Genomic DNA, 24073 nt, shown 5'->3' on the forward strand with positions numbered 1-24073 from the left:
TGACAATATACGGCCTTGACGTACGTACTTCTTTTCCTATTTGGAACCAGTCTGTTGTTCCATGTCCAGTTCTAACTGTTGGTTCCTGACCTGCATACAGATTTTTCAAGAGGCAGGTCTGAACTGAACTGAGGCTGGTAAGGCTTAGTACTAGATGGAGGAAGCTTTTGTAAACTTATACCTTCCCTGCTCCCTCAGAAGGGCAGATTTTTATATTAGGAAAGCAAATTCTTAACATCTGCATTAAGTTATTTCATCAAAGTCAAGAGTTACCCCCAGGACAGGGCTTAGGTATTAGTTGACTGACACCTACAAGAGCCTGGGAAGGCTTACAACGCCTCCCTTCCAGGGCAGAGCAAATGTCTGCCCCCCAACCCAACACACACCCAGAACGGACCAGCTTCTCTCTTTAGAATCCTGGAAAGCACTGTTCTGCCAGCTGAAACGGTCGAAGTCTGGATACAGTGAGGTCTATCCCTAAAGCTCCCTGATACACAATCGGGGCATTTAAAAAACGTTTATGGGAGGCTTTCCTGGTGTTCCAGTTGTTAAGAATCCACCTGCCAATGCAGGAGACAGGGGTTTGATCCCTGGCCCAGGAAGATCCCACAGGCCTTGAGGCAACTAAGCCCAAGTGCCAGCACTACTGAAGCCCGTGTGTCCCAGAGCCAACAAGAGAAACCTCCACCGTGAGAAGCCGGTTGACTGCAACTAGAGAAACAAGAGAAACTTGTTTCAACAAGACAAACCTGCTATTCTGCAACAAGAGAAACCTCCACAGTGAGAAGCCGGTTGACTGCAACTAGAGAACGCCCACGTGCAGCACCAAAGGCCCAAAATAAATAAAATAAAACACACACACACACACACTTCATTTTTAAAAATTTTCCTAGTCCGAAAGAGCCTAAATGTGCTCTGCAACAAGAGAAAACCTCCACAATGAGAAGCCGGTTCACTGCAACTAGAGAACGCCCACGTGCAGCACCAAAGGCCCAAAATAAATATATAAAATTAAAAAAAAAAAAAAAAAACTTCATTTAAAAAAATTTTCCTAGTCGGAAAGAGCCTAAGTGTGAGACAGCCTGGTAAACGCCTGACAACCCAAATGAAGGAGCAGAAATACCTGGAAGTGGAGCCTGAGGGAGAAGGTGAGGATAAGCAGACAACAGCTAGGAGGTGCAGGGTGCGCTTGGGCACAGGGGGCGGGGCTCAGCCTCCACCTCAGTCCTCAAGGCCTGGTCCAGGGACCGGCAACATCACCATCCCACCAGGTGGGAAAGCCTGCCGCCTCAGACCTAGACTCCGCGATTTAACAAACCCCCGATTTTATGCAGATCCAACTGTGAAAAGCACTTGTGTGCAACTAACCAAGGAACCGCTTGAATGTGTTTTATATCAAACAGACAGACAGAAATAGTTTCCCTAAATTGAAATAATGTCTTGGAGGGATTCTGTTGTTGCTGTTAGTGGGTACGGGTTTTGTTTTGCATATTTTCCTATTCATTCTGATGTCCTGCTTATGTCCAGCTCAGGTTGTTCTTGTTCACTCGATTAGTCACGTCTGACTCTTTGTGACCCCATGGACTGCAGCGCTCCAGGCTCCTCTGTCCACCACTTCCTCCTGGAGTCTGCTCAAAATTCATGTCCGTTGAGTTGGTGATGCCATCTTATACCAGCTCAGGTACTTGGTCCTAAACATTTCTCCATCTTATCTATTACTATCTAATCATTTCTTCCTTTAAATCACCTTTCAAAACCAATTCAATATTCCTTATAAGAATTCTGGGCTTCCCTGGTGGCTCAGACGGTAAAGCATCTGTCTGCAATGCTGGAGACCTGGGTTTGATCCCTGGGTTGGGAAGATCCCCTGGAGAAGGAAATGGCAACCCACTCCAGTACTCTTGCCTGGAAAATCCCATGAACAGAGGAGCCTGGTAGGCTACAGTCCATGGGGTTGCAAAGAGTCGGACACAACTGAGCAACTTTACTTACTTACTTATAAGAATTCCAAGATTCAAGGTAAGAACTTAATTGGGGAATTCATTACTAATTAGTGTGATCTGACACTTCAGACTTTCACACATCAATGCAAACAATGAAAACACCCATTAGAACTGTGCGTGTGCTACACAAATGTGTGTTTTTAAAAGCACAACAGACAGGGTACTTTCTTTGCCCAAATTTGATGCAAGTATGCAGCCGGGAACTCTAATTGATGACTATGGTAAGACCAAACTTTGAGATAAACTAAGTACTTTAGAATGAATGGATTAAAGAATAAAATGAGTTGATTAAGATCTCATTTCTGACCCTGATGGTATCAAAACAAGGCTGTAATCTTTTGAAACATTTGACACAAACCTCTGAATAAGGCCTATACAGTTCTTAGTGTTAAGACACAGTAATGCATACATTCATTTAACTAAAACACTTATATCTGCCATGAATGTATACACACTTCCCAGGTGGTGCTGGAGGTAAAGAATCTTCTACCAACGCAGGAGGCTTAAGAGACATGGGTTCAGTCCCTGGGTCAGGAAGATCCCCCGGAGGAGGGCACAGCACACACTCCAGTATTCTTGCCTGGAGAATCCCATGGACAGAGGAGCCTGGCAGGGATCCATGGGGTCACAAAAAGTCAGACGTGACTGAAGGGACTCAGCACATACACATGAATGTCTACAGTGAATATAATTTTTCAATATTAACTTTTTTTAATATTTATGTTTATTTATTTGGCTGTGCCAGGTCTTAGCCATGACATGCGGGACCTTCAATCTTCATAGCAGCACTTGAGATCTTTAGTTGCCGCATGTGGGATCTAGTTCCCTGATTAGGGATTGAACCCAGGCCCCCTGCATGGGGAGCAGAATCTTAGCTACTGGACTACCAGGGAAGTCGCCTCAATATTAATTTTTTAAACGAATTCAAAGAGATGGTATATTAGCTATCTACTGCTATGTAACAAGGGCTTCCCAGGTGGCTCAGTGGTAAAGAATCTGCCTCCAATGCAGGAGCCACTGGACACTTGGGTTCAATCCCTGGATCAGGAAGATCCCCTGGAGGAGGAAATGGCAACCCACTCCAGTCTTCTTGCCTGGGAAATCCCAAGGACAGAGGATCCTGGCACGCTACAGTCCATGGGGTCACAAGAGTCTGACACAACTCAGTGACTAAAATAACAACATCCTATGAAGGCTGAAGGCTTATCTCCTACAAGCCCACCTTTCCCCCCTAAAGAACTGGAAATTGTGCTGGAGGGATTCTCAAGGGAGTTACTTCAAGCATCCTTCTCATTTAACCAAGTGGGGAATACTGAGGCCTGTCTAGAGAGCTTAATCATGGCTCAAGTTCAAGGTTACACAGTTGATGAGCAGTGGCTTCTACTGTTCAGAATCTCCGGGCTGGCCTGAAGAGGAGAGAGCCATGCATGAAAAAGATGCAATGTTCCCTGGGCTGCCTGCAAGCTGCCAACCTCCATAAAGACATTTTTGTCTCCAAAGAGTTTCCTTTAAATGGCACATCTTGGTGAATTAGAAGGCAGTACACAAAGCCAATGCTGGCAAGGCCGGGAGCTCTTCCCCAGGAAGCTGCGAAGCACACAGACCCTGCCAACAGTAGAGGGCTGATTCAGGGTCACAGGCCGGGGCCCAGGCCTTCTTTCTTTTGTAGGATGCTAACTGGTTATCCCCCCTAGAGATAACACACTCCAGGTCTCTGGATGTGATCTGCCTAGCAGATGTATTCTGTTTGGCCCATGCAGTCTTTATAAAATTCTGAATTTGCTGCCAGCGGTTTAAGTGCATGAGTTTCATACATACACCTGGCTTCTTGGAATCTCATAGAAAATCTGGCCACAACAGGCCCAAATGGGCTGTGCCAATGAATGGCAGGTACTGAGAATAGTAACTGCCCCTTTACTGGGGTAAATGCTCTGCAATTTACCACGGTCCACAACTGGCCCCATTCACCACCTGCTCCCTGAAGCCATGTGGGATGAGAAGCCCTTATTTATGGTAACCCTTTCATTTTGCTTAGAGGTACAGAAGAGGAGGCTCACGAGGTCAAGGGTAAATAACTTGCTCGAGACTAACAAAGGGTGAGGGGCAGAACCAGACCGATTATGCCACAGAGCCTTGACTTCAGGGCAGGTGATCACAATGGTAAAATTACAGAGAAGACTCATCCGGCTAGGAGTGCTGAGCTCTGCTCAAATGACAAGCCAGAAACAGACAAGCTCCAAGCTACCAAGATAAACTGCCATAATTTAGAATGTTACCAGAGCCTACATCAAATTTTAAAATTGATTTAAAAATACTTCTTAAAGGATAAACACACCTTAGAGAGGAACCTGGTTAATCCATCAGACTTGATTCATCCATCGTATACAGAGTAACAATATTTGGCCAATTACAAATTTCTGCTAATAGACAGAGGCTGCCATAGAAGCAGTTTTTTTCAAAGTCAAGGGATAAAAATGATTCTGGGTGGTATTAAAGCATGGTCAGGAAAGGCCTGCAAGTCTCCTTTGAGCATTATTAAGTGAAAAGAGACTCTACACAAAGAATCTTAAACACCTTTTAAAATTCACACAATTCCCTGCCAAGAATCCTTCCTTCCTATGAGATTCTGTTTATGTGCCAGTATCCTGACTGAAAGACAGGGATTCAAAATGCAGTCCTTCTTTACATTTTGCACATCAGTATCACAAACTAAATGTCTTCTTGGATTTGTCTCTGCCAATATAGTTCCTCTCGTTTTTATTACACTTTTGGGGCATATTTGTCAATTGTTAATGAAAGCTGTCCTTTTAATATACATACCAAGAACTAGAAATTTTATTGATCTTTTCATTCTTACCAGTTAATCAATTAGTAACCATAATAAACGCACCCCCAAAAGCAAATGAATCATCCAACTAGGAAAAGGCCTACAGGAATCAGTCATGTCACTAATACCTGATACTCTAATAATTTATGTTTTCATGGTGTGTTAAACCTGCTATTTTATAGGCAACCCCAAATAATTCAAGATGGAATACAATGACAGATAGCTTTCTAAATTTACTTTCTTTTTTTCCGTTTGTTTATCTGGCTGCTCTTAGTGGTGGCATGCAGAGTCTTTTATTTGTGACCTGTGAACTCTCAGTTCCAGCATCTGGGATCTAGTTCTCTGACCAGGGATTGAATCCAGGCCCCCTGCACTGGGAGTGTGGAGTCTTAGCCTCTGGGCCACCAGGGAAGTCCCCTGAATTTTCTTTTTATAAATGAAAGTCTCCTATTCTAAATGTAGTGTGACTTTTGGAAGACAGAGTTAAAATCACAAGACAGTGGTTAAAACATCTGAGAGCTTGGACTTCCCTGGTGGGCCAGTGGTTGAGAATCTGTCTGCCAAGGCAGGGGTCACAGTTTCCATCCCTGGTTAAGGGAAGATCCCACACGCGGCAGAGCAACTAAGCCTGTGCGCTGCAACGAGAGAAGCCACCGCAAAGCGGGGCCCACACGCCGCCTCTGCAGAGTTGCCCCCACAAGCTGCAACTAGAGAAAAGCCCTCGCAGCAGTGAAGACCCAGCATGGTCAAAAATGAAAAATTATAAAAAAAGAAAAAGTCTGAGAGTGGGCGGTCTGATTCACAAGGTTCCTATCAGTATAACACATCACTGCATTATCAGAATATTTAAGAATTCAATGCTGTGACTCCTGTTAACTGATTCAAAATAATACATAAATTGGGACTACAGGGGCCACATCTCTCCACTGGACTAGAAAGAGAATTAACTCAGCATTACTGACAGTGCCGCCCCTGCAGGTCAGGGCTTCATCCTTCCCACCTGGGGGACAGCTCCACCACGACAGCTCCGTGCAGGACTCCCTGCTCTGCGCCACCTCAGCCGGTCACCACCACCAGACTCTTCCTAAAATGCTCACCCTGATCACCACACTCCCTCGCTAAAGGGCCACCGCCTTCCAATCTCCATGAGAAACGGTCCGCGTTTGCTTTCCCTTTCCAGCATACTGTCAGCACGCGTCGCACGGTTCCTGGCAGGCGGGAGGCATTCAGTAAACATTTGGTGAAAGGATAAATGAAGATGTCAGTGGATCCTCGCTCCTGCTGGCACCTGGAGCTAAAACATTGCCTGAAACTCTTCCAGCTGCATTGATTACTGTTCCCATTAGACCAGCAGCTCTAAACCAGGGATGATTTCCATCCATCACACTGGGAGGGGGATGGTGCTTCTGGCATCCAGTGGACAGTGGCCAGGGATGGTGCTGAACATCCCACATTTCAAGGGCAGCCCCACAAAAAGAAGGATCCAGCCCATGTCAAGGCTGAGACCGAAGAGCCCTGCACAAGACATGCCAAAGGCTCCCACCATGTGGATCTGTATCAGCTCCTCGAACGCAGTGCCTTCCTGCCCCTTCCTCCAGGGGCTGCGCTCCTTTCTACCAGCTCTTCCTGCTGGGATGCCATCTGTCCTTCTGGGCCCAGCTCATACGCTGCCTCCCCTCCCTTGCAAGTGGATGTAGCTCCACCTGCTCCCCTCGTTCAGCCAGTCTGTTCTGAGGACAGGTGCCCCACAAGTCACCTGGATTCAATGGTGGACAAGGCTGCAGGTCCCATTCCTAAAGACCTTACAGAATGGTGGCGAGACAGACAAGGAACAGCTCAGCTACCAAGCTCATCACACACTGTGCTCCTCGGTACTGCAGAAGCAGGGTGAACATGGATGGAGTAACTGGTGGGTGGGAGAGCTCTGCAGTGAACGCAGCAGCGAGACAACACGGAAGATGAGATCTGAGGATGAGACAGTCAGGTGGGGGGCAGGGGGATGCACCCCAGGCACAGCACACAGCGAACACCAGACCCTGAGACAAGGGGCAAATGTGAATACAGGGCAGAAGATAAGACCCATCACACCCAGACATATGGGCTTGTGGAAAGGCTTCAAGACCTTGGACCACTTTGGGATCTCCCAAAGCCCTAACCTGGTCCCAGTACAGCCCAGACTCAGAGGCTTGAGTGCCAGAATTATATCCCATTTTCCCCCTTTACCAACTCTGTGACATGATGCAAGTACCTAACCTCTCAGGGCCTCAGTTTCCTTATCGGTAAAGTAAGAATAGGGCTTCCCAGGTGCCTCAGTGGTAAAGAATTCACCTGCCATGCAGGAGACACAGGTTCAATCCCTTATTCAGGAAGATCCCCTAGAGAACTAAATGGCAACCCACTTGAGTGTTCTTGCCTGGAGAATCCCCACGGACAGAGGAGCGTGGCAGGTTACAGTCCACAGGGTCGCAAAGAGTCGGACACGGCTTAGCAACTGAACAACAACAAAGAAAGAGTAACTCATGTACTTTATAAGCATTGCTGAGTTACGGAGTTAATATATGTGAAGCACGCAGACTTGGCACACTGTAAGTCGTCAAGTAAGAGCTTCTAGAACCATGATTGTTACTCATGGTAACTCCTACCTCTGTCCTAGCAGACTCCTCAAAATCTTACCCATTTCTTTGTTCCCCAGAGCACATAGCAGGGCTCAGAAAATATCTGATGGTGTGCATGTGTATGTGTGCACACGTGCACACGTGTGCACATGCTTTTGTCTTAATATCTTTTCCATCGCATACTGTGGATACTGTTTTGGTTATAAAATGGCAAACATGGGTAGCTGTATAGCTGCCTGGAAGCTTTTTGGCTAAAGAGCAAGTGCCAACGAAATGAAATTTTTGTAGCTCCTCACAGAAGCGATCGGCACTGTGAATCACAATCTAAATGTCTTCAGTGATACCTCTCATCTCCCCTGGGGACTAATCTCATTTTAGTGGTTAAACACACACACACACACACACACACACAACAGTAGCAAAATAATCTTCACCACTCTGGGACTCTTTCTGGTTTAACAAACCAAATGTCCCAACAGGAAGACTGCCAGAACCTGATGCCGCAGTTAACAGCATCTTTCATTAGTGGCGGCCTGGGCCTGGGGGGTGGGGTGGGGGCGCTGAGGACGGGGGTGACAGCTAAGCGGTGTGGGGTTTTACTTTAGGGTGGGGAAAAGGTTCTAAAATTGGCTGTGGGGATAGTGGTGCATCTCTGTGCATAGACTAAAAGCCACCAAATTGTTCGCTTTGAAAGGGGAGAACTGTGTTTTTAAAAAGCAATGTCCTTCAGGACCCTCTCCTCCCCCAAAATAATTGAGACAGCGAAACCCAGAGTCTCTGAATTATGTTTCCTAAGTACCAAAGTGAATTTACCCAACCTCTTTTCTTGGCCTCCACATGTCCAAAGGTAGCTTTAGAGATACACAAAAGACTCTGAGTCACAGCTTGGCTGCCACACTTGCCATGTGGGGACTAGGGGCCTGCCAGCATCTTTATCTGCAGCCCTTCAGAGAAGTAAGAAGGCAGTCGGGCCAGGAGAGCTCAGCCAGGCGGCTCTCAGCATCAGTGCACTTGGCCGATGTTGTTCTAGACAATGACTAAGTTGGGGTGGGGGCGGGGACATTTTCCAAACCCCTGTCAATTTTCAGAAGCAGAACTCCACTCAGGGCCCGGCTGTGTTGGGTGGAGGTTTGCTGTGACTTTTCTGCGCCATTCTCCGTGATTCGTTGCCAAGACAGCCAGTGACTACTGGCCTGGGCAGCACTTCAGGGAGAACTGGAAGCAGGCACTTGCTCTGGGCAGAGGCAGTCCCGCACAGAGGCTGGGTAAATGGGGGCCCTGGATGGAAGAGATGGCCACCCTTCCCTGAGACAGATGCAGCTCTACAGGGCAGGGGCCCCTGCCTGGAAACAAGCACCACCCCCAGCGGATGCCTCTGAGTAAGGCACCAACCACCCAGGGGTGCATGGTTTGCAAGGGTCCTGTTGACTGGCTCAATATCTGGGTTCCTGCTGGTTTTGTCCAGAGAAAACATGGTGTGTATAAGTGGTGGGTTAGTGGATACATATGCCTGATCAGGCGGCATTATATTCATTTTCATTTGTTTATTCACATAATGAAAGGCCACTGAAGGTCCACGGCTGCCAGACCCCCTCCTAGGCCCGGGCTTCCTGCCCTCCCAGGAATTTATCATCTAGGGCAGGAAAGGACATCAAAGTCACAGGAGTACAGACACAATTCTATTCACTGATGCAAAGAGCTGACTGGCTGAAGGCAGGAGGAGAAGGGGACGACAGAGGATGAGATGGTTGGATGGCATCACTGACTCAGTGGACAAGACTTTGAGCAAACTCCGTGAGATGCTGAAGGCCAGGGAAGCCTGGCGTGCTGCGGTCCATGGGGTAGCAAAGAGTCGGACATAGCTGAGTAACTGAACAATTATCATAAAAGAATGGGTGACGGCGAATGGCAGGCGACCTAACTCAGAACGGGAGAACCAGCCCAGGCCTGAAGAATGAAGAAGCAGTGAAGAGGGAGACAGAGACAAACCTCGACCAGGCCTGACAGAACTGGGTTTTGTTTCAAAGATCTGACTCTGGGTGCTCTTCAGGAAACAGACTGGAAGCAGAGAGATGGATGGACCCCAGGTGTGCCTGGAGGGCTACGGACGCTGGGACACGGAGAGGGGTAGAAGCAGAGGTAGAACAGTGACTCCTGGGCTGCCAGTGGGACAGAGCAGCTGGGGGAGCCTGAGAAGGAGCGGGTTGGGGGCTGGGGTCGGGGGACATAAATGAGGTGCCCCATCCTGCTCTGCTGGGTTCCGGTGGCGAGCCCAGAGGGCCGGGAGCCAGAAGAGCTGCGTGCTCCTCTGAACGCTCCTGCTTACCAGCCCTGGACCTGAGATGAGCGAGTGCCACGGTGCCCCACACAGATCCACACACGACGCACTCGCCACCCAGGCCGCTCCTTAACTCAGATCCGGACACCACCTGGCCTCTGTCTTCCAGCTGAGGACCTGCAGCAATAGCTCCACGAGGAGTGTTCTTTTTCTTTAAACAAGGAGACATGGGGGAGTCTGGACATTCTTTTGCTCATTTCCTGGGGGTCTGATGCCACTCCAAAATCACTGCAGATGGTGACTGCAGCCATGAAATTAACAGACGCTTGCTCTTTGGAAGAAAAGTTATGACCAACCTAGATGGCATTATTAAAAAACAGAGACATTACTTTGCCAACAAAGGTCCGTCTAGTCAAGGCTACGGTTTTTCCAGGAGTCATGTATGGATGTGAGAGTTGGACCATAAAGAAGGCTGAGCACCAAAGAACTGATGCTTTTGTGGTGTTTAAGACAACTCTTGAGGGTCCCTTGGACTGCAAGGAGATCCAACCAGTCCAACCTAAAGAAAATCAGTCCTGAATGTTCATTGGAAGGACTGATGCTGAAGCTGAAACTCCAATCCTTTGGCCACCTGATGTGAAGAACTGACTCATTTGAAAAGACCCTGATGCTGGGAAAGATAGAGGGCAGGAGGAGAAGGGGATGACAGAGGGTGAGATGGCATCCTCTCATCCAGTTGGATGGCATTGCCAACTCAATGGACATGAATTTGAGTAAACTCTGGGAGTTGGTGATGGACAGGGAGGCCTGGTATGCTGCAGTCCGTGCAGTTGCAAAGAGTCGGACATGACTGAGCAACTGAACTGAACTGACGTCACAACATATGTGGTCCTGAGAGTGGCTGGCAGCCGGCCTGGGGCTTCTGCAGTCTCCACTTGCCCTGGCCCCACATTACTGCCCCTTGCTAGTTGGAGGGTTTGACAAAGTTAAAAATCACATACTACACGAATATAAAAAGTCGTCGCTGAGTCCTCTACTTGAAGAACACACTCCCTTAACAGACATCCACTAGGCCAACGTGAAGGTGTCACCAATACTCTCCGTGCCCCTGCAAAGGCTCTGATCGTGGCCCAGGGCGAGCTGGTGGCCTCTCCATGCTCTGCAGAGCTCTGCCCTGACCCTCATGGAGTTGCCCTCAGATCTGTTCATGCCTGCACTCATTTTTATACTGTCTAATTAAAATCAGAGAAATATGAATGTAAAAAATGTTGCTTCTGATAAAGCAAAGATGGCTGCTTTGGGAAGACTCAATAAAAGCAAGCTGGTAAAAAATAAAATACAATTGAATTAGGTACTGGGGAGGCAAGTGTAAAAGATCTGATGAGTATAAACTTAAAAGAATCCTTCACTCAGAATACTCGCCAAGTGATTTTTAACTGACTACTCCACTGAGGAAAAACCCAAACTGGAAAAGATTCCTTATGAGTGTGGTTTACACAAGAAAGGCTCCCTTGCAGGCCCATCCATAAATCCAAACTATTAACATAAGATATGACCTTGGCCTGACCTCAAAAGACTGGTAAATGAATGTATATTTATAATTAGAGTTTACATTAAAATGAAATGTCAAAAATGTGTAATTCTTTAAAGATTCCCCTCTTTAGCTAATTCTTTCTGTTTGTTGACACACTACCAGGCTTCTACTGTAATAAAAAAAAAAAAGGGAAATTTCTAATTAGACCCTTACTTCATACCAATACATAAAAATTTACTCAATATGGAACCAGACCTAGACGTAACAGCATAAATTATAATACTCTCAAAACACAAGAGTAAAAATCTTCACAATTTGGGTTTAAGTAAAGATTTCTTGGGCGTCCCTGGTGGCTCACACAGTAAAGAATCTGTCTGCAATGCAGGAGATCTGGGGTTCGATCCCCGGGTCAGGAAGATCCCCTGGAGAAGGGAATGGCTACTCACCTCAGTATTCTTGCCCGGAGAATTCCATGGACAGAGGAGCCTTGAGGGGGGGCAGTGCACGGGCTACAGTTCTAAGATATTGCATCAAAAGGACAAGTTCTAGTCAAGGCTATGATTTTTCCTGTGGTCATGTATGGATATGAGAGTTGGACTGTGAAGAAGGCTGAGCACCGAAGAATTGATGCTTTTGAACTGTGGTGTTGGAGAAGACTCTTGAGAGTCCCTTGGACTGCAAGGAGATCCAACCAGTCCATTCTGAAGGAGATCAGCCCTGGGATTTCTTTGGAAGGAATGATGCTAAAGCTGAAACTCCAGTACTTTGGCCACCTCATGCGAAGAGTTGACTCATTGGAAAAGTCTCTGATACTGGGAGGGATTGGGGGCAGGAGGAGAAGGGGACAACAGAGGATGAGATGGCTGGATGGCATCACTGACTCGATGGACATGAGTCTGGATGAACTCCAGGAGTTGGTGATGGACAGGGAGGCCTGGCGTGCTGCGATTCATGGGGTTGCAAAGAGTCAGACACGACTGAGTGACTGAACTGAACTGAACTGGGACTTCAGAATTAAAAACTTGGGTGCTACAAATGACATCATCAAGAAAGTGAAAAAAACAAGCCACAGAATGGGAGAAAAAATGTGCAAATCATACAGTCGACAAGCAACTTGCATGCAGAACATACAGAGTCTACGACCATACCACCCTGAACATGCCCGATCTCGTCAGAACATAGAGAGAACGCTAACAAATTTAATAATAGAAACAGAAATAACCCTATTTGAAAAGCAGGCAAAGGATCTGAACAGATAGTTCTTCAAAGATTACAAACAGCCAATAAGATGTGAAAAGATATCCAACAGCATTAGCCATTAGAAAAATGCAAATCAAAACCGCAGTGAGATTTCACTTCACGTCCGTGTGCTGGGTTCTAAGTAAATGGACAGACAGTCTCCAGTACAGATGAGGGTATGGAGAAATCTGAACCACATGCACTGCTGCTAGGAATGGAAATGGTCAGCTGCTTTGGAAAACACCTTGGTGGTTCCTCAAAATGCTAAACACAGCTACTTACGTACGTGTGTGCTCAGCCACTTCAGCCATGTCCAACTCTGTGACCCTGTGAACTGTAGCCCGCCAGGCTCCTCTGTCCATGAGATTCTCTAGGCAAGAATACTGGAGTGGGGTGCCATGCCCTCCTCCAGGGGATCTTCCCAACCCAGGGATCAAACCCATATCTCTTCCACTGGCACGCAGATTCTTTACCACTTAGCCACCAGGGAAGACCCAAAATGAAACATATGTCCCTACAAAAAGAAATCTATGTGCATGTTCGTGACAGCTTTCTTCATGATAGCCAGTGTCCAAATGGGAGAATGTGTCCAAAAAATTATCCAAATGTTCACCAATGGGTGAGTGGACAAACCAAATGTGGTAATCCATACACTGGAATATTGTTCAGTAGAAAGGGACAAAGTGCTGATACAAACTGCAACATGGGTGAATCCTTAAAAGATTATGTTAAGGGAAAGAAGCCAGTCACAAAAGACCACAGATGATACATTTATATGAAATGTCCAGAAAAGGCAAAGTTACAGAGGTAAATTAGTAGCTGACTGCGCTGGGAATGGAAACATAAAGAGACTGAAAATGGACACAAAGTATCCTTTCTGGGGAGAGGAGGAGGTTCTAAAACTGTGATGCTGTGCCAGGCCACAAAATGTATTAAAAACCAGTAAAACTGAAAATGAGTGAATGTTATGGTACCTCAACAGAGTCATTTAAAAACAGAAAAGCAAAGAAACAAGGCATTCAGAAACAAAAGTTCATTTGTCTTTTGGAAATGTTCTAACCGGAACTTTTTATGCACTGAGTTTTACAGACAATGAAAGTGAGGAGGGAAGATATCCAAACTCCTATTTTAGTCACAGGAACCCTTCTTAAATAGGGAACTGGCCTGGCCTACATGGATGGCATAATTCAAGGTATTCATTTTGTTTTCTTCATTGATAGGTTAGAATTTTTTACATAATGTTTTTGATCCTGTTCAGACCTGAACCAACATTTCCAGTTTGATTGTTTCTACAGAAGTCCTTAGGTGAGACCTGAGGAAGTAAGTTTATTCTTTAGGAATTTCATTTATTGTCTTAAAGTGAAAGGGTTTCCAGGAGGGACCAAGAAATATTCAGAATTAGTGAACACAGTTGGTGCCTCTGAAACAGCTGTGGAGGCTTAAAATGTCCGGGAAATCATCTTTTTAGGTCAACCACTGATGATCCCTGTACTCCGAGGGGGGAAATAACCGGCGATAAAATGAACTCGAAAAACTGATTGGGACCTAAAAACAAATACAGGTAATTTTGAAGGCATGTTTTAATCTTGGTATTTCTCCCTTTGAGAATTTCTTCAAAACAGGTGTTGTAAACTTTTCAGAAAGACCATTATTTGCTAGGAGAAAGTAGTCTTAATTAGGATACATGTCAAGGAAATATAATTATCAATTTGCCTAATTAAAATGAATATTTGAACATGCCTGAGGATTGTGAGCCTTCTCAGGTGAGACACGTACAACTTACTTTCTATAAACATCTGTTGACAGAGCCAAGCAGATTGTGTTAGCAGGAAATGGGTGACTGAGCCACACTTAACAGGCAACAGAACTGCTTGGGAATACTGTTCCTCAAAAATCACCAGGAGGAAGTCTTAAAGTGCTTGCCATTGACTGTCTGTGTCCTCCCCAAACCCCTACACTGAAATCTAACCCCAAGTGTGATGATATTTGGAGACGGGGACTCTGGGAGGTGATTAAGCCGTGAGGGCTCAGTACTAGGATTACCCGAGGACTTCCCTGGTGGTCCAGTGGTTGAGAACCCACCTGCCAATGCAAGGGACATGGGTTCGACCCCTGGTCCAGGAAGATTCCATATGCCACAGGGGCAACTGAAGCCCGTGCACCACAACCACTGAAGCCCAGTGCCGGGAGCCCATGCTTCTCAACGAAGCCCGTTGACAGCAACTCGAGAGTAGCCCCTGCTCGATGCCACTAGAGAAAAGACTTCACAGCAGCAAAGACCCGGCGCAACCAAAAGAAAGAAAATTTTTTAAGAGAGAGACCCGAGAGCTCACTCCCCACTTCCTCCACGCGAGGACCCAGCAGGAGGACAGCCATCTACTGTAATGACGGTTACACATCATTATACAGTACACATACAGTACATAAAGTGCACAACTCCAGGAGTGACTGTAATGCCAACTGTGGGCTCCGGCTGCTCACGTGGGGTCACTGCGTGTTCCTCCAGTGTAACGAACATACCACTCTGGTGGGGGGATGCTGATGATGGGAGAGGCTATCATGTGTGGGGGTGGGGTGGGCTATATGGGAAATTTCTGTACTTTCCTCCAACTTTGCTAGGAACATGTAACTGAGCTAAAAAATTAAGTCTTTAAAAAAAAGAAGAAGACCCATCTATGAATCAGGAAGAAGGTTCTCACCAGACACTGAGTCTGCAGGTTTCTTGACCTTGGATGGTCCTTTGACCAGCCTCCAGGATGTGAGCAATGCATTTCTGTTGTTTTTAAGGCAGCCAGCCTATGGTGTTTTGTCATAGCAGCCCCAGCTGGCTAAGAGAGCACGCCTTCATTTACTTGACAAGCTTCACTTGAGAAATAAACTGTTTAATTCTGGAGGGGGCTTCCCGTAGGGAGCATGAGGGTTATCAGGGCTGTGATTTTAGGCACAGTTACTGGAGTTCACCAAAACCTCCTTGACAGGCAATGTGTATTTTGGCAAGAGACCGAAAAAGCCAGTTCCTTTCCTTTCTCTTCCAAGCCTGCCCTTGGGGCAACTCCACCAGCTCATCCCCTGCCCACAGAGCCTGAACTGGCAATGGACCCTTCAAGGGCATGGCCCAAAGTCACCAGCAATGCTAACAGGGACCTGGGACCCAGGGAAGGCAGTGACGGCGGGAGAGGCCGCCTGGGGGTGGACTAGGTGCTCAACATGCAGTGAACTGAACCCACAAGACTAGGAGTTTTAAGCCTGGCCCTCCAAAACCGGGGTTTTCCCCAGTGGCTCAGAGGTAAAGAATCTGCCTGCACTGCAGAAGACATGGGTTCGACCCCTGAGTCAGGAAGATCCCTGGAGAAGGGCATGGCAACCCACTCCAGTATTTTTGCCAAGAGAATCCCATGGACAGAGGAGCCTGGAGGGCTGCAGTTCACAGTCAGATGTGACTGAGTGACTGAGCACACGGGCATGCTCCAAAGCCAGGCCTTTAGAAGCCCTGGGCTATATGGGATCTCCATCCGTGGGCTCCTCTATCCATGGGATTCTCTTGGCAAGAATACTGGAGTGGGTTGCCATGCCCTTCTCCAGGGGATCTTCCTGACTCAGGGATCGAACCTGCATCTCCTGTGATGCAGGCAGATTCTTTACCTCTGAGCCACCAGGGAAACCCCTGGTTTTGGAGGGCCAGGCTTAAAACCCCTAGTCTTGTGGATTCGCTTCACTGCATGTCGAGCACTTAGTCCAACCGCAGGCTGCCTCTCCTGCCGTCACTGCCTTCCCTGGGTCCCAGAACCCTGTACACACATACTATGCAGGCCCGCTGGGCTGCTCAACTGGCAGGGAAGACCAAGTGCAGGCCCCACTCCTAGAAGTCCAAGGTCACTTCCCTCCTCCTAGCTCATCAGTTTATCTTCTAAATCTCTCTCCATCCGCACATCTCTGCAATTTTTTCCCGGTGTATGCTTCTCTGGTCCTACGGCAGTCCTGGGGCAGCTCCAGTGAGCTGGGAAGCTTCATACCTCAGCACCCCTGTAATCTCCACTGGAAGCCCCCTACCACCTCCACATGTACCTCCAGCGACTGAGAATCAACAAGTTCAAAGTGAACAATGTGTGCCTTGGAAATGTTGCCTCAGGACAAGTTGCTGAGCTCCAGCTTCCAATTTGACTGCACCCCAAGTTCCTCTAAAGCAGAAGCTCTGTTGCTACCACTGCAGCCAGACTGTTCTTTCCAAAATGGGAACGGCATCACCTCATACATGCAGCCTAAAAGCCCTTGGTGTGATGGGCTTCCCTGGTGGTATTAGTGGTAAAAGAACCCGCCTGCCATTGCAGGAGATGTAAGAGACTCGGGTTCGAACCTTGGATGGGGAAGATCCCTGGACAAGAAAATGGCAACCCATTCAACCCACTCCAGTACTCTTGCCTAGAAAATCCCATGGACACAGGAGCCTGGGTGGCTATAGTCTACAGGGGTCGCAAGAGTCAACACGACTTAGTGACTGAATAACAACAACCATAAGATAAAAACAAAACTCCTCGATGACCTCCTTTCCCACAAGCCAGTCTCATTTCACGCCGCCCTGCTCCACACTCAGGAGTTTCCTTCTTTCAACCTTCCCTTTCCGGTCCCACCAGGTCAGACTTCCATTTGAACTCTAGTCCACAGTAGCCTTCCTGCCCTTCAGAACCCAGGTCCCTCCCACTCACCCTTCAACCAGGGGCCAACACATCCTTCCCCAGGGAAGCCTCCCTCAGGGCCTTGTTCAGGTCCCCTCCCTTCCCTGACATCTGCCAAGGCTGCTATTTATGCTGGTTCATGTGACCGGCAGGTTAGTATCGGGCTCTCCAAGTAGCTACAGGTGGACTGTGTGGGCTGTGTTAGCCACTCAGTTGTGTCCGACTTTTTGTGACCCCATGGACTGTAGCCCTCCAGGCTTCTCTGTCCATGGAACTCTCCAGGCAAGAATACTGGAGTGGGTTGCCATTCCCAACTAGTTTCACTCATCAATAATACAATTGCTGGGACAAGGGAGGTGCTTACTACATTTGATGAGTAGGCAAATGGATGAGCCAACAGAAAAATGGATGGACAGACAGATGAAATGATGGACATATGACAGACAGACTGGTGAATGGATGGTCTGGGAGATAGGTGGAGGGACAGAAAAGAGAGAGAGGTAGGGAGAGAGAGGAGGAGGAAGAGATGGTCAAAGAGAACATTTGTTCCCAGGGCCAAGCCCTCTTCTGAGCCCTCAATCCCATCTTTTCCCATCTCCTCAAATACTGCTCTCCAACCAGTGAACCTGCCTTTTGCATTTTTTCAACCCCAGATCCATCTCAGACCAGTCACGTGACCCTGGACAAGTTGCCCAGCCTTTCTGAGATTGACTTTTTCCCCACTATAGAAAGAAGAGAACCATAATAGCTAGTTCAACAGGACTGTTTTGAAGATTACATGAGATAGTCCACAGGCTTCCCTTGTGGCTCAGCTGGTAAAGAATCTGCCTGCAGTGCAGGAGACCTGGGTTTGATCCCTAGGTTGGGAAGATCCCCTGGAGAAGGGAAGGGCTACCACTCCAGTATTCTGGCCTGGAGAATTCCATGGATCGAACAGCCAGTTATGGGGTGGGGTCACAAACAGCTGGACAGGACTGAGCGACTTTCACTTTTTTTCACTTGAGACCATCCACACACAGCACAGAATACAGTGCCTGGCAAGCCATAAACAGCTGACAGATGTTAGATGCTCCTATTGTTCTTACCATCTTTACTACTGCTGCAAACCCTTCAGCCTCCAGCAGCCTTGCTCCTTCCTCAAGCTTCTAGTGTCCTACGTCAATCTTGCATCACCAAAGGGCTCCAAGCAGAATCCTATGCTTGCTGACTGCACGTCCTCACTCTCTGCCATTCCTCAAGCACCATGCCCCCGGGCTTCCCTCTACAACTCTACTGAAACTGTCCTCCCGAAGGTGACAGAACAATCAAACCTGCTCAGCTACCACTCACCTAGACGTCTGCAGCATCTGAGCCTGTGCACACCCTGCCTGAGCCCCCCTCCCCAGCTTTGGTACCAAGGCCGGTTCCTCGGTCTATCTTCCAAAGTTCCTGGTTGCTTCCTGCTCTGAGACCTTCAGTGTGTCTTTTCCTGTTTCTTATCCCCTGCTGCTGCTGCTAAGTCACTTCAGTCCTGTCCGACTCTGTGCGACCCCATAGACGGCAGCCCACCAGGCTCTCCCATCCCTGGGATTCTCCAGGCGAGAACACTGGAGTGGGTTGCCATTTCCTTCTCCAATGCATGAAAGTGAAAAGTGAAAGTGAAGTCGTTCAGTCATGTCCGACCCTCAGCAACCCCATGGACTGCAGCCCACCAGGCTCCTCTGTCCATGGGATTTTCCAGGCAGGAGTACTGGAGTGGGGTGCCATTGTCTTATCCCCTAAACATAGGCATATCCTAAGGTTACACACACACGTGCACACACCATCCACTGCTCCACACTTTTCCCCTGAGCGATGTCACTGACTCCTACAGCCATACCATCTACTTGCCTCTCCGGGGATGGCAGCACTCACACCTCCACCCCCAGCCATACACTGCGTCCTCCAGGTTGCCCCAGATTTCCTGACGGCACTTCGAAGCCACCACTTCCCAATCAATCCCATCCTACCTGACCCTCCTCCTTGCTCCCCGATTTATGTTAAAAGTCTCACCAACACGCAGGACCAACGCTTAAAATCCCAACTCCCACTGCAGTGGCCTATTTTTTGTGCCATAGCTTTGTGCTTACATTATGCGTCCTTGCCTTCCCCTTGCTTTTTTCTACTCTCCACAAGATATCAGAGAATGCAGTAGGACTGCAATAAATACTTCCTGAACTGAAAAGAGACAGGGCAGAGTCACAGGGAACTCTCATAGTCTGCTAGTGGGAATGTAAGTTGCTGCAAGTATTCTGGAAGGCGATGTGACAAGGTCTAGTAAAGCTGGAAAGATCATATCCTGCAACCCAGAACTTTGCTCTCCTGGGTGGACGCCTTGGAGAAATTTTCCCGTGTGTCCACAAGACTTGTACCAGAATGCTCCTAACAACTGTTACCAACGGTGAAAAACAGAAAGAACTGAATGTCCATCATATCAGGATCCTTGCAGGAAATAGATGGCATGTTCAAATTATGACAATTAAAGGAGCATTTAAAGGGAGATTATTTGGGATGAGTTGAGTGTAGAACATCAAAGGATAGTTTAGTAGTCCAACACAGAAAAGCACAACTCCATCTGAAAGGAGGGAGGAAGTGGTTACCCAAATCTGAAATGAGAGTTCCGGCAGAAAGGCCATGTTGAGAGAAGCAGTGAATTTCAGGGGAGGAGTACAGCCAGGGAAAGAGGAGTGTGAAAAACCTGGCTTAAAACTCAACATTCAAAACACTAAGATCATAGCATCAGGTCCCATCACTTCATGGCAAATAGATAGGGAAACAATGGAAACAGTGAGAGACTTTATTTCGGGGGGCTCCAAAATCACTGTAGATGGTGACTGCAGCCATGAAATTAAAAGACACTTGTTCCTTGGAATAAAAGCTATGCCCAACTGAGACAGCATATTAAAAATCAGAGACACTACTTTACTGACAAAGGTCTGTCTAGTCAAAGCTGTGGTTTTTCTAGTAGTCATGTGTGGATGTGAGAGTTGGACCATAAAGAAAGCTGAGTGCCAAAGAATTGATGCTTTTGAACTGTGGTGTTGTAGAAGACTCCTGACAGTCCCTGTGACTGCAAGGAGATCCAACCAGTCCATCCTAAAGGAAATCAGTCCTGAATATTCATTGGAAGGACTGATGCTGAAGCTGAAGCTCCAATCCTTTGGCTACCTGATACAAAGAGCCAACTCGTTGGAAAAGACCCTGATGGTGGGAAAGACTGAAGGCAGGAGAAGAAGTGGACGACAGAGGATGAGATGGTTGGATGGCATCACTGACTCGAACGACATGAGTTTGAGCAAGCTCCGGGAGTTGGTGATGGACAGGGAAGCCTGGTGTGCTGAGTCCACGGGGTCGCAAAGAGTCAGACACGACTGAGGGACTGAACTGTAGAGCCAGCCAGAGGCAGCTCCACAGAGAAGAAGTCAGGGGAATAAACACTTTAGCTTTCCCATTCCTCTGGTCTCCAAATGGGACTCCCCATTGTCTCAACCCAACAGAAGGCCTAAGGGCAAGGAGCCCATGGATGAAGCCCATGGAGATCAACCTTCTAGAGTGGTGGGGAAGGGAGGGTATAGATTTGGAAAGCAAAGGGAAGATCCTCAGAATATCTAGCAACAGAATGTATCAAGTACTGATCTATGCTTTTATAATGGAGTACTGCCCAGCAATAAAATGAGCAATGAACTGTGGAAAATTCTTAGAGCTACTTATACCAACATGGATAAATCTCAAAAACCTCACACTGGATTGAAACAGAGAAGGAACCTGCGGGGTCCTCCAGAAAACAAAAGCCTTTCCATGTCCCTCATTTCTTGTTTGAAGAAAAGGCTTTAGTCTCCTAGACCTTTCCTGAGTTCCCAAGAACAGATTCAAGGGGTTAATAATGAGGGACTTGAGGGAATGCAAAAACGAAGGGAAAACAGTCAAGAAACAACAGTGACGGGATAAAACAGAGTCCCAGTCCCTCCATAACAATCTGATCCAGTCTTTTGAGTTCTGCAGCCCTCCCCACCCCCGAGGTGGAGGATGATAACTAACATGGTGAAACCCCCAGACTGATCAGAACTAGAGGCTGAGGCTTGAGATTCCTGGAGCCCTACCCTGTTCTGGTTTCACCAGAAACCAACCAGAAGAAAGGTGTTCACCCTGCAGCTGTCTCCCCAACTGTTTGCTTTAAATACTCTTCCCTTAGGGACTTCCCGAGCAGTCCGGTGGTTAAGACTCCCCCTTACAATGCAGGGGGTGTGGGTTCAATCCCTGGTCAGGGAGCTGAGATCCCACGTGCCTCGTAGCCAAAAAATCATCCACATTAAAAAAAAAAAAAAAAAACACTTAAAAAAAGAACCAAAACCTCTTCCCTGAAAACCAGAGGGACCTGGAGTCTTTTGAGCATGAGTCACCTGCTCTCCTAGCTTGGCCCTGCAATAAATCCTCTACTCCAAACTCTGATATTTTGGTTTGTTTGGTTTCACTGTGAGTTGCACACATGAACTTGGGTTCAAAAAACGATGAAAAAGGCACATTAAAACAATATTTAGAGAACGGGCACTATAACAGGTTGTATTTTAAAATCCACCTCAACCAGATCTCTGGCCCCATATGCTCTTCTAGAACCCTGCCTCCTTTCCCACCCTCCCACCAACTGTTGCAGAAGATAAAAGAACAAAACTTTAGACCAGAGAGTTATAGAAAAAAAAACCTACTTCAATAACGGTGACCAAGGGAAAGTCTTTCTGAGAAAGTGATCAAACTTTAATTCAGGTGCGAAGGTTTGAGAAAGAGCCAGACACATCAGCCAGCTATTAGCCAGGCCCTACAGAGAGAAAGGACTTGGCCTTTTAAAATAGTTCAAGAAGCCCAGTGAAGCAGAATTGAGCAAGAAGAATGGCGAGCGTGAAGTAATACAGGTGAGCACAAGCCGGATTGTACAGGGCATCTGGGGTGACTTCTCCGGGGTGACAAAAACCCGCGAGTTCATGGGAAGGAAGGTGACTCCACGCAGCAAAACCCGCAGGGAGGAGCAAGGAACGGGGAGCAGTGGTTCCTCTTGGGCCTCCGGAGTGTACATTTACTCAGCACTTAGCCTGTGTCAGGAACGGGGTTACAAAAATTCTTTGAACCTTCTAACTCTCTTCTGTGAGGTAAGCATTAACAAACCCATTCTCACAGCGAGGCGAATTAGCTAACTCCGAAGTCCAAGCACGTAACTCAAACACAACTCTTGACTGCCTCCCTGCTCTCTTAGCTCTGAAGGCACTGCTAACATTTGGGTGAATGACTCATATTGTAGAAGATAACCGTGATTACGGAGTGCAAATCTACATCAAGGTCAACAACCATAATAAAAAATAACCGCATTGCACGTGCACCCAGCGCTTATCCCGTGCCACATAGAACCTCGTTGCTTTATTCCCGCCTCACAGATGAGGAAACTGAGGCGAACACTCCCTGAGCCACGTATCCAAGGCAGGACTTAGAAATCAAGTGTAACTGCACAGCCCGCGATATCAACTATGTCTTGCTGCCTCACTTTTATCTTCTCTCCGAGAACCTCGGTCAAGGCCAACGAAATTCCATGACTGTCCGACCCCCAGCCCAGGAACGCCTCTCTCACAGGAGCCCCTGGAAGCCCCACGTGCGGGAGGTGCGGTTGCTATTGCGATCCCCAGCCCCCGGGGTGCAGCCCCCACTGGGGTCCGGCTGGAGGTGCACATCCCAACCTAACGTTCCCCTCGCCGAATGTTCCGCAGCCCTGAAACCACCCACTCCCCAGCAGGAAGTACCTGAGGAAAAGGCGTCCAGGGTCCTGCCCCGCGCTCTGTGGAAAACACCCCCCGCCTCTGCAGCCGACATGGCTAGCGAGTATTTTGGCCTCAACTGAGTCTGCTGCGTAGCAAGGAGCTATGAGACTCTTAACTGCCCAAGCGCCGGGTGGGGCCTGCCCGGCTGGGGGCTGCGCCCTCTGCTTGGGGCGGGGCGGGGCCGGCGGGCGCGCAGGACTCGGTCGCTCGGGGCGCCACTAGTGCTGTCTGAGCGGGGCGGAAGCGTGAGCGGCCCCTGTGGAATCGACTGGGGTTCCTGGCGAGTGGAGGCCACTTGCCAGTCGCTTGCGTGGGCAGACGGAGTGAATTTGGCCTCAGGCATGTGGGCAGACCTTCGCTAAAGGTGGGGGCTCCAGGTTTAACAACTAAAGCTGAGCCCCGGTCTCCCGCATTCCTGGCGGGTTCTTTACCCTCTGAGCCACCAGAGAATCCCAAGATTGCCACCAGGGAATCCCAAGATTACAGGACACTCGGTTAAATTGGAATTTCAGATAAGCAATGAATGATAAGTATGTCGTATGTAATTTGCAAGATGCTGGTACTAAAATGTTTGTAGTTGTTTATCTGAAACAGCAATTTAAGGGGACTTGTATTGTATCTGGTCCAAAGGACCCAGCCCTGTCCTTGGGGGATAAGACAGTACCTTCCACCAGCCACCTGCTGTGATTGCTGACATTTCATTCTGAAGCAGCTTCAGTTTTGCTTGTCATCAGCACCATCACCATCATTCCGTTTGAAACCAAATCCCCCTAAAATTGAGTTCTTTTACCAAATCGTGATTAATCTCACTATTAAAAATTTTATTCTCTTTCTGTCCAGCCCTAGTTCCCGTCAGGATTGAGGACTATCAAAGAATAGGGGAGATTGAAACCAACCAGGACTGGGGCCTTCCAGGGTAGAAATGCCCTGCCATGTCCCCTTGTTTATTTGTAGGGAAAAAAAGGCTTTAGCCTCTAAGGCCCCTGTTGAGTTCCAAAGAGCAGGCTCAAGCAGTTAATGATTAAGACAGCAGAGTCACCAGATTCTGTAGGAATGTAGATAAACAATCTGATGTATATGAAGAC

At 47.8% G+C, this 24073-nt stretch overlaps 1 protein-coding gene across 3 annotated transcripts in view; it reads right to left on the bottom strand.

Moving 5' to 3' along the window:
* CPPED1 (calcineurin like phosphoesterase domain containing 1) overlaps nucleotides 1-23174 on the bottom strand; it is a 137847-nt gene extending 114673 nt beyond the window's left edge. The window contains exon 1 of one of the 3 annotated variants that reach the window (XM_070779682.1): nucleotides 22971-23174. In XM_070779682.1, coding sequence (XP_070635783.1) covers nucleotides 22971-23040 — 70 coding nt within the window. In that variant the 5' untranslated portion in view covers nucleotides 23041-23174. Of the gene's footprint in view, nucleotides 1-22717; nucleotides 22917-22970 lie in introns of those variants that run through there. The other 2 variants (XM_019988262.2, XM_070779681.1) reach the window with 2 other exon arrangements.
* Nucleotides 23175-24073: the final 899 nt, after the last annotated feature.

The sequence above is a fragment of the Bos indicus genome, chromosome 25, assembly GCF_029378745.1.
Source record: "Bos indicus isolate NIAB-ARS_2022 breed Sahiwal x Tharparkar chromosome 25, NIAB-ARS_B.indTharparkar_mat_pri_1.0, whole genome shotgun sequence".
Taxonomy (NCBI): domain Eukaryota; kingdom Metazoa; phylum Chordata; class Mammalia; order Artiodactyla; family Bovidae; genus Bos; species Bos indicus.